Raw genomic sequence first — 11,192 nt, 5'->3', positions numbered from 1 at the left:
ATCGAGCCAGCCCATCATCTATCTATTACTTAGAAACACAACAGCTGTTTCGTCAACATTGCTCAACTTGTTTAGTATTAATTATAGGTAACACCTGTTTTAAAGACACTGTATGTTTAAAATGTCTTGAACACCTGTTGTACTATTACTGAAAGCTGAACGCAGAATGAGAACCATGATGTTTCAAATCAAAATAACAAAGCACAGATGTTTAAGAAGAGAAGAAGAATAGACCTTTTCTAAATCGGTCGAAAAAAAAGGACTAAAATCAGTTTGCAGTGTCGCGTAAAATCGCTAGGTGGGGTTCACATACAACTTTAAGAATGGACAACTATGTGGCCATACGTGGATTGTTCATCCATTTTGTCAAGTAATGTGAGGCACTCATAAAAGCATATGATCTATGGTTTGCAGATATGTCTATTGTTAAAGACTTAGATAATAGGCATAGTTAGTATAGACTATAGACCATTCCAGTCGCTTGAGAGAGGTTCCCAATCACAAGAAACTATAGAACAACCAAATCTATCGACGCCCCTTCTTTCTAACATCCCAACGGCACATTTCCGAAACGAAGCCTCCGGTGAAAACGTATGATTTAAATGGTCCGAAACACCCAAAACCTACTTAAAAAGCGTCATGAGCATGATAACTGAGTACATAGTATACTTTTGATAAACGCTTTTATTTTTCGTTTTCTTAAACATCCCGGCCGGGCCCTGGTTAGGAAATGTTACCGTATAATTTTGGATAATGTAATATGGGGGCGTCGGAACATATATATAGGATCTCGAAACATCTACTAAATTTAGGCTAGGTGTCTAACCAAAGAAACTATTCAAAATTTGACACCAAATCACTACATACGGATCATAATCTTTGGAATAATTGCTCACAATTTACGAATGATTGTGTCATGACTGTGAATAAAGGTGATGATTTGTGTGTCCGTTTGTGTCATTTTTTATGCACATATAAAAATAACACAAGTAATGCTAGCTCACCTTTAACCGCGGGGTAACCCATATCCGTTGTTGTTAGAAACATAGTATTTAGGGATATCAAGTTGATCAATGGAAGTTTCTAACTACGATATTATCAAACTTCCACAGTTTGAAACCACCGTCCGTCGACTTGATATCATTGAATACCCTGTTTTTAAAAACATCGGGTATAGGTTACCCCGCGGATAAAGGTAAACTAGCGTTACAATGTGGCGCTGGACTTTAGATGTAAAAACTTATTTTAACAGCGGCACATAGCGGAATACAATAATCATAACAGCGCGCCAACGTCCCACCACCAAAACACGAAACAATACCAATGCTACCCTTATCATAGTTATAGTAATATCATAGTTTTAGACATTTTTTAAATCCAATTATTTGATTGTAGCACTACTTGCAATAATATCTAGTCTTTAGTATTCCATGCAATACTATTGAATCACTGCATTTAGCCCATGTGGGCAGGAGCATGCAAATAAATATCTCTCATTATAAGTGTATACGTGCAGTTGGTATTTCTTTCTGCTGCCCCCTGTATGTCTGACCATGTTGGTAGAGCCCTGTGTAAGAACAACACGTCACGGCATTTTCACCTGAGCGGTAAAGCAAACAGTTTCCTGATCTCATACCAGGGCAAACCTAACAGAGACGCCATTTTACCTTAAAAGATAAAGATCCCGCCATGTTTGTTCGCCATTTGGGCCATTATTCCTCAGCAAATCAAAACGTCGTTTGCGTTTGCACAGTGTGTCATATCCTAACAGCGTTGGCAGCTTAAATGTGATTCGCCCAACGGTTAAACAGTCCAAATATTTTCTATCTCCAAGGAAACCTGCGGCGCAACACAGTTTTGTTCGCCCGGCTGGTTGCCAACCAGTACAGAAGGCGAGGTGTAGTGGGTCAACTGCATAGCAAGGTGCTGCTTCTACCTTTGCCACAAAAACTGTCTTATTCTACCTCAGACGCGGGCTGACTTTGTAGTAAAACGTCAAGGTGAGTAAAGTGTGATTGTTTTATTGTGGTAAGTGAGGCAGAATAACCACAAGTACAGTGACTTTTTGTTACAAAAAGGTACAAAGATCAGGTATTATAGTTTGTTTGCGCTGTCTGATGTGACTTTTATTGGGCACTTCTTGACTCTGAGAATGGGCCTTATTTTCTTTCTTTAACCTCATTATAGAGTCGTATGTTTAAAGCTTGAAGACTTATCACATCCTAGAAATATCGAGTAACAGTAATATGCTTGGATTGCTTTGTTGTTTTCAACCAGCTACACTAATTCCTAGGCGTTTCTTGGGATTGTCTCAAAATAACGTTTAGATTTATCTTAAGTGTGAATAGCTTTAGGCACATTTTAGAGCCACGAAACAAGACGTATTCAACTTCTTATCTCCAATAATCGGCTTAAAACAGATAAAAACTTAATCGTTGTACACAAGGCTATGAAAGGGGTATAAAGAGCTCTTTGTGCACGTCTCACTGCGTTCCTATCTCTGTGTGTAAATACATGGCAGCCAGGAGACCGTAGAATAGTCTGGAATGTGCCATAGCGTGTGGAGTAGACTCTGGACTGTTCCTTATACCATACACACCTTAACTTGCGTAAGAGGTCTATGATTTATTACTGTTTTGAACATGAAAAATAAGTCTGCTTTATCAAACGTGCTAGAACTAGTCAAGCACCTAAGTTGTGTTACATGTATTTACTGGACAACACCGTCACAGATAATTCAGCCCGAATATCATTTAAAACAAGACGTTTAAAAAGTATATAATTTGTAAAGGAACTGCTTACCTTACATCCGAAATTGATTTTATCAGGGTGGCAGATCATTTGATATAGGAGTTTCGTTTACATATTGATCGTGTCCCCCACTTGCTTACGTTTCGATGCTTATCATACATTTTCTCAAAGCTTCGGACTGGAGTTCTGTTTCTCACCACTTTATGTAGCTGAAACGTACATTGTACATGTTACCACTGCTGTACTGGTTGTGTGAAAGAAAACTCATACCGACATTACAGTTGACGGTAGTGACAAAGTGGTATGACCTTTCTGTGACCTTTGTTGAAACGTCTGACTGGACACTTAGAGGCTTGTGCAATCGTGTCAACTATAGGGTAAATGTTTAGATTACCAAGACCGGATATTTTGTGGCGCTACAACCTCTTGTAACATGAGCCGTTTCAAGTACGGTACTTGTGTTCCGCTTCAATTCAACATGTCAGAAATGTATTCTTGCTATGCTCAAATGAAAAAGGGTCAGTTCACCGTGGTCAACACAGGGAAGTTTCTTCTGTTCTTAAAATCTTTCATCAGCAGGTATCTATGTATTTGTGTGATTAGATTTTAGATGATCTTGTCGTAACATTAGCAACCATAAATAACTAAAAATGTACCTGAAATTTAGATAATGTAATCTAGAATATGTGTAACATCTATTATCATAATACCGGCACATTTACGACGATTTCTCTAGCCATACTGATTTGACAAATTGCCAACGCATCATTTTCTCCAGTTACATGTTGCTGTTATAGGTTACCCTTGTCACTTCTTCTGTGTAAATTTTCTGCCACTCTTGTCCTGCTAAACAGCGTAATATCGTAATTGTAACACGGCGCGGAATTACACGGCGAACGGGCGCGTGGTTGGGAGGGGGTACAAAATACCGGCCGGAAGAAACACGGCACAATTAACTGTCGCTATGTACCTTTATACATTCTCCATGTTCCTTCCTTTTATGTTAGTAAATGCATAAAACATAAACCTGCATGAGCATGAAAAATGTCATGAGAAAACGGACGTATACTGTCAAGAATTTTCATTTAACTTCTGTCCGTCACAACCGCTATGACGTAACACTTCACTGCTAGCGTAGATATAAAAATGGCGGGAAAATGGCTGCGTACGTTCAATTTTGCCCATTCAGTCGTAGATCCGGGCTATTATGCAACGGTTCTTCACACTTTTACTTGAGTTGTAGGTCACCAACAGAAATTCAAGATTGCTGTTGAATCATGTTCGTCTTGTGCCGTGAGCATGTGTAATTATGATCTACAAATCTGGCAATGAATGTGACGGTGCCGTGTTCGTCCCACGACGAGCTGCCTGTCCCGAAAAAGATACTGAAAACTTTTCGCCTTGTCGTCTTCGAATGCATTGTAATCGATGCTTTGTAAAAGATGTATTGGATACCTAGATGTCTGAAGTGTGCATACCTCAGAAATAACTATTGTTGCATGTGTAAATGCCATTATTTTTTATCGGCCGGTATAAGTCTTACGGCCGGTATTATGCCAATGCATGTTAACTACTCAAATCAATACACATTACACAACGCCGTTACAAAACTGATATCAATCTATTTCTAACGTTACAACAAACCATCCGTTTGTAGGACTATGTCTAATAGCAGGAGATTGTTGATGTATACCTTTATGGATCATATTTTAGGAACTAGAATCTACAATACGTTCTCTTCCAACAGGCATCACCATGGACCCGGGACACGTGAAGCTGATAGACTCTAACATGGCGACGCTCGTCCGGGAACTAGAGCTGACGTCCAACTTCTACAGAGTACTGCAAGACAAGAATGTCTTCACGGACGAACATGTCAAGAAAATCAAGGTAAAATGTCTATAACTTGTTTAATCTAGCAAATATAGTTTTACTTTCAATTTCATTTACCTGTTAAATCAACTTGATCTGACGTAAAGATTCGTTTTGAATACAGCATATAACAATATGTTAATATCAAGGCAGTCCCCGATCTTACAGAGTAAGTACCGTAAATGATTGTGGGTAAGGTCAGAGGTTAAGCCCCTCATAAGTAAACATACGTCCACATGGAAACGATACAAACACGTGAAGACAAAGGGTTGTTACACAAATAAGAGACTATATGCTGTGACCAGAGGTTACATTGTATCGCGACTTATATTTACACTTGAAAAAAAATTATAATAGTCTCATAGGTGACTGCATTTTCACATTACACACCAGATTTAATCATATTTAAGTAGGACATGCCGATCACAAAGACGACGCCATTTTATGCAATATTTTTCTTTATTCATACATTTTAGCTTATGATATTTTGACTTTTATTCCCAGGGAGAGTCCACGTCCGTTCAACGGAAGACCAAGCTGATCAAGTTGCTGAAGAGTCGCGGACCGCACGTTTTCCACCTGTTCTGCGACTGTCTGATGGAGACCGGGCAGACCATGTTAGAGCGCACGCTCAGAAACAACGTAGACGCATTGACAGGTAAATACGTTGTTTATCTTGGGTCATTCCATTATTACTCGCAGGGGTTTGCGGTGTGAATTTGAGGGATCGAATTTCTTTCACTTTCCTTTTCTTTTTTTTCTGCAATATTTTTCTTTTCTTTCTAATTTTTGCCAATTCCATCGTTTCTTCTTCTTTCACGATTACCTAGTTGTAAATCTCCCTGTGTGTAATTGATCCTCTTCTGTTTGCTGTTGTTTAATATGCACTCTATTTCTAATTTTATCTCCATTTCTTTTGAAGAGCATTTGTGAAGGTATTTAGCAAAGTATTCTATCTTTTCCTATCGCTTTCTTTAAATGTAGATTTTATCATAATTGCTGTGTAAGTGTGGTTTTGATAGTGAGATTCTGTGACACCTTGAAAACGTGCAAAACGGAGAGTCTCGCGGGATTCTACGAGAAACCTCGGATCCTTGTCTGATAAAATCCTGCTTATAGCGGCCCGCCCAGCATCCATTCAACCCGAAGAAGCCAGTTACAGACCTGGACAGTGGAGGCTGTGTTACACAAACTACTTGAGTTCCAACCTCTGGTTTTCTTTAGATTCTGTTTTAAGACGGTGCACTCTTTTCTAACTACATATTTATTGCTTCCCTTTCTGTGGCACTGTGGTAAAGTTTCTACTACACTGTTCTGAATCTTCGGTGTGTACTTGTTACTGTTAAAGCCAACGTAAAAAAAGTATGTTGATTTGAATAGAAATAATATGTATATTACAACAAAGGGACATTTTATTATTGTTGTAAAATAGAATAACAAATTGTAGCAGACGAGTGGTAGCTCGAACAGAAGTATTAAAGAAAATTACACTAAAGCTACCAAAACATTACCTCACCCAACCATAATGCGACTGCACTTGTATGACTATCTAAAAGAGACATTCAATATTTGCTGATTATGCAGACTGATGACCTAAAATAAAAGGTTTGGACAGATGAAAAAAAAAATCTTAACGTATTAACAGCATGGATTATTGTATTATCCTGAACCCTAGAGATACTTGTAATATGTTGCCTTTTTGTGCAATTTACCTTATAGATATAGCAATATGCATTTTGCTTTATAAGTCGCTTTGGTCTATGCAGTAGCCGCTAGTCTTTTTGGGACGTAGACAAACAAGAGCACACCGCTGTATTCTTTTCTAACTTCTCCTTCCTCTTCTGTACCTCTCTATACTATAGATGGCCCGGAGGAAACAAAAGAAGAAGATCTCCTCCATGCTAGGGCAAGGCAACTGGACCAACACATCGAGAGAAATCTGAGAGAGGAAAACGCCATTCTTGTGCAGAAGGTCAGGGAGATGGAGACAGAACTCCGGGAACGAGTTCGGGCTCACGAGAACGAGCTTTTCTACGTGAGAAGGGAACGAGACGAGGCTATATCAGACAGGAATAGAGCAGCTCAAGACGTGGAGTCCCTGTTGACAGAGAGGGAGAAACTGTTGGAAGAGAACGAACTTTTGAGGGCACAGAAAGATGTAGTCGTGACAGCGTTGGGGATCACAGAAGCCACTGCCGCTCTGGAGAAGGTTGAGAATAGCATCAAGGAAAAAAGCCGCGAAGCAGCTTCAAAGAAGAGACCGAAAATGACTATTATCAAATTCGACAACTTTTGAAGTAACGAAAATAATAATGTCCATACCAGCAGCATTATAGTAGCTAAGGTCTACAGTTATAGTTGCCACAGTAGAATGTGGCTTTAACACGATTGTCACATATTCCGCATCAAGTATATGAAAAAAATTATGTATCAAAAGCCACTATTATACTTTATGATATAAAATTATATAGCGTAACATTTGTTATGAATATCATAATGACGAGGATATATCTTAGGGAGCAATAAAAGACTATAGACCAGCAGCAGGTTTATATGCTTGCCATCTGCAATACTAAAGAAGGCCGTCATAGCTATATAGACTCACACTACGTCAGCACATAAACGACTGCTGTCATTACAGAAAATATTAGAATCTTCTGTATTACCTAGTAAAGAATATCGTGGTTGACTTCACCGCCCTAGGATCACAGACGACAATGTTGCTTTTTGGAAATTTAGAATACTAAGAAGAAACATCCTGAAGTAGTTTCAAGGAAAATATCGATAAAGACTCTTGCCAAAGTCAACAATTTCTCATGTAACAAGAATGATACGCATAGCGTCAGCATTATGGAAATTAGCATCCCAAGTCTTACTTGCTAGCCTAAGAATAACATGTAAAAAAGCATAACATAGATAAAGCATTTCGTTATCATTTATTTTAACTATGTTTCTTTTTTGCTTTGTTGACAAGTACAATAATGTTGTCACTAAATATCAGTTATTTTATCTTCAGCTTAGTCGACAAAACGATTAAAATCATGTTATCTCAACCAACATGGCTTCGCTGGGTATTTTTGCAATTTCTCAATCTTTCTGTCGCTTTACTCTGACTTTCACATACTGAATCAATTATTATACTGTTGGTTGTGGTATGCTCTGGTATGTTTTGTTGCGTTATGATACCGTGGTTTTGTTTGTTACTAATTAAAAGAATGAAAGAAATAATGCTACAAGTCTAAATACTACGCTGACACATTCCATTGATAATGGTTATTGTCCGTTGTTTGAGTCATACCATCGGCCTTGTTTCAGCAAAGTCATATAAGAAAACATTTATTTTAAAGATCTGGGGTCACTGTGGTAACTGTCAGTGCTATGTTATCGATAAAAAGCTACTTAAAAAAATGTTTTATTATGAACAATTAATCAAAAGTGTGCAAAAGCACAGGCATTTTGTACTCCAAACCTCACTAAACTAATAATTGCATGAATTTCTGTTATCTGATACCATAATGCTGATGCGTTTTACCGTTTATTTCATCACAGAGAAGTCCAAGTCAGCTCACATCACGAAAGAAGAGAAACAAATCTTGAAGAGGAGACTCAAGGAGTTGAAGAGAAAACTCGACGATGACATCAAAGAAGAACGAGGATCTCTCATTGACCGAATGATCGCCCTGCAAGAGGATCTGGAGCAGAAGATCTCGGATCTTGAGAAAGATCTACAGTTGACGCGGCGGCAAAAGGAGGCTGCGGATTCACAGAGGGATGAAGCTATCAGGGACAAGCGTATGACCCTCCAACAGGTGGACAGGTTGGAGAAAGAGCTGAGGCATCTTGGATTTGAAAGGGACGAACTACGCCGCGAGAGAGACATGGCGTTTACTGCGGAGGAGACGGCCAAGCGGGAAAAGCAGAGCTTCGACCGGGCGAGGGAAGCGGCTGTGCGGGACAAGGACGACTTACGGCGGGAGAGAGACGAAGCACTGCGGTCCAAAGACCAGGCGTGGCAGGAGAACCGCGTGCTGGCTAACGCCCTCGCGGAGAGAGATGTCGCCGTGGCTGAGAGAAACCGCGCCGTGAAGGAGAAGAAAGACGCCGTCGCCGAGAGGGATAGAATGCAGTCAGAGCTCCTTTCTGCAGCAAGCGACCGCGATGTCTTCCTCAAGGAGAAAACGGCCGCACTGAAAGAGAAGGAAAGGTACAACTCAGTCATGGTCAAAGCGTTGGCAGACAAGGAAGACGCAGAAAGAACGAGGGACGAAGCGGTAACAGAGAAAGTACAGGCAGTGTCGGAAAGAAACAGAATGGAGAGGGAAATGGCAGAAGCCAAGAAAGACCGCGACGTAGCTATCCGGGAAATGAACAAAGCAATACGAGAGAGAGAAGAAGCCGTCTTGGAACGTCTTCGTGCGATAGAGCAGAGCAGAGCGCTGGAAAAGCAGAAGGACGCGGCGCTAACGGCGCTGGGAGGGTCAGGGAACGGACTTGAAGCACTACACCGGGATACACCGGATTCACAGTTAAGCTAGGCCCTCTCCAAATCTCTTGGTGGACAATTGTTGTGGAAATTATTTCTCGTTGACGTAGAATATGTAAACGTATTATGCTAAGCTGTGTTTTTTTAAAAGTCAGATGGCATTGAAATGTTGATGTTTTTTTATTGTTTTACTCGGAACTATACCTCAGTAAATAAAGATTTTAAACGGAGTTTCGGGAAATAGGGACATATCTGTAAGGTATTAATGTATTATGTAAAAATGATAACATGAAAAATAATTCTATTCACGTTTATAAAGTGTTCACGTGTACACATTGAATCAGCACTGCACGTGTTTTGTTTCACTGCACCATATTTGAAGAAATTTCTTATATTAGCTGTAATGTGTTAACAGACTCTTTTCGCTTCGTTTCACTGTATGCATTTCTACGAAATATAGAGGCATAAAAAGTTCGAATAGACAGGTCCTTTTCCATTAAAAAGGACAGTGCCGAGTATGTATCACCGGTTTTTCAAATTATCCGCAATAATAAAAAAAATAAAAAATGTCTGTTTCACGCATGGTTAACATGTACAATGATGTAGAATTATATATATAGCGTAGCTGGTTTTAGATAATGCATCTGAAAGTATTAGGGGTAAATAGACGCGAAACTACATGAGCGTCCTTTTAATGTTTGCACAAACATAAAATTAAAATCACTAGCTATAGTTTTTACAGTGTAAAGCAATCTAGAACGTTTAGCCATATGATTCCTGATATTTCGATGGTGAGATGCAGCCTTTTCCCTATTCGTTGGTTCCGTTTGACATTCGTTCGATAATACCTGAAAGGGAAAAGTCTGATTATCACACCCCCAGTCCACATCCCTTACAATATTTGCGCTCTCACTGCGACCTGTAAGAGATGTGTGCTATATAGCTTATTTCGATTTCATACAGGGTTTATCGTACAAAACATTGTGATAACATGTGACGATAAAGACAACAAAACACACAAAAATCTAAAAAGTTCGTTTCTTTTCCTTTCTATCCTTGAATGATCAGTCATGATTTAGCTAACAGAGAACGCGCACAAGAGCGCCGTTATATAGATCTATAGTTGAAAGAGGTCTCATAGAAATGGTCCGTTTATAAACCAACAACTGAATATGCACTCCCATGCACTGACCTATGAAGATGCGGAATCAGGCCAAAATATTGGGCCCTATTAGGCAATTGCTAAAGATCCTGGTCAATTTGAGGCCACAAGTAAGAAAAAATCAAATTAGCTTCGGCTGCATAATTGATAAACAACTACTCGCACACTCAGTTAAGGGGTGGTTTTTAAGATTGCTAATAGATATCTAAACATCGCCTACTTTTCCCGAGAGCTCTTTTTTTCAAACCATAAATATTGGTCCCAATGGATAACAGTCAGAGGTCTAAATCAATTTGAGACCTAAGCAATCGAACGATAAAGATTATCAGGTGTCAATTATGCAAATGCGGGACTATTTGCCTCTATACGATCATCCCTTGCACCCTTGGACGGAAGTCCTGCTAGGATGCGGAAACTGCATCTGCTGGCGCCGTCTTACACGTTGCAAACGGTTGCCACTGTAGGACTTAGTGCGCTAATAGACGAGAGGGTGGAGAAGGAGGGGCACACACCTTAAAAACGCAAGTGCAGGCCAGGCAGACGGCTCGCCTAACCCACCCTGTCTCCCTACCATTGTCTTCCGAGACAGTCGGATGCCAACTATAATCCCGTGAGTTGGCCAGTGGATCACTGTTTACATGGGCGTCGCCTGAAGCGCTGTCAAGACTTCTCCCGCGCATCTTTAAGGAGATTCTCCAAAGGGTAAGCATGTTTACACTATTTTCACACTAATTAGACACGTTATGATAATTATGTACTGAACACCTGAATTTTTAATTTGTACAATTGCATTGCACATTATGTAGGATTTTACTGCAAGAAATACCGCGAATGATGTTAGATTGTCTGTTTCATTTGATAAACGCACATGTCATTGGACTGTTGCGGTGCCGCCTTTTACATTGACAACAACACACTCAAAGC

The 11,192-nt window shown here is 39.7% G+C and overlaps 3 protein-coding genes across 3 annotated transcripts in view; all 3 read left to right on the top strand.

Moving 5' to 3' along the window:
* LOC118408511 overlaps positions 1-11,192 on the top strand; it is a 99,540-nt gene that overhangs the window by 68,299 nt on the left and 20,049 nt on the right. The gene's annotated exons all lie outside the window — the stretch shown is intronic.
* LOC118408517 lies at positions 1,665-7,142 on the top strand. Its single transcript, XM_035809335.1, has 4 exons — positions 1,665-2,000; positions 4,499-4,641; positions 5,128-5,281; positions 6,486-7,142. The coding sequence occupies exons 2-4, from the start codon at positions 4,507-4,509 to the stop codon at positions 6,917-6,919; spliced, it is 723 nt and encodes a 240-aa protein (XP_035665228.1). The 5' UTR covers positions 1,665-2,000; positions 4,499-4,506; the 3' UTR covers positions 6,920-7,142.
* LOC118408516 (low-density lipoprotein receptor-related protein 12-like) overlaps positions 10,677-11,192 on the top strand; it is a 12,578-nt gene continuing 12,062 nt past the window's right edge. Inside the window, exon 1 of the mRNA XM_035809334.1 lies at positions 10,677-10,970. The gene's annotated coding sequence lies outside the window, so the exon portion shown is untranslated. The remainder of the gene's footprint in view (positions 10,971-11,192) is intronic.

The sequence above is a fragment of the Branchiostoma floridae genome, unplaced genomic scaffold (genome assembly GCF_000003815.2).
Source record: "Branchiostoma floridae strain S238N-H82 unplaced genomic scaffold, Bfl_VNyyK Sc7u5tJ_168, whole genome shotgun sequence".
Taxonomy (NCBI): Eukaryota; Metazoa; Chordata; class Leptocardii; order Amphioxiformes; family Branchiostomatidae; genus Branchiostoma; species Branchiostoma floridae.
This window is presented reverse-complemented; position numbering and strand designations above follow the sequence as displayed.

Excerpts from the sequence above, each read along its gene's own strand:
- LOC118408517 (XM_035809335.1), top strand. The coding sequence starts at position 4,507 with ATGGACCCGGGACACGTGAAGCTGATAGACTCTAACATGGCGACGCTC. Across the intron at positions 4,642-5,127 it reads AACATGTCAAGAAAATCAAG|GGAGAGTCCACGTCCGTTCA; the intron begins GTAAAATGTCTA and ends TTTTATTCCCAG. Across the intron at positions 5,282-6,485 it reads CAACGTAGACGCATTGACAG|ATGGCCCGGAGGAAACAAAA; the intron begins GTAAATACGTTG and ends TCTATACTATAG.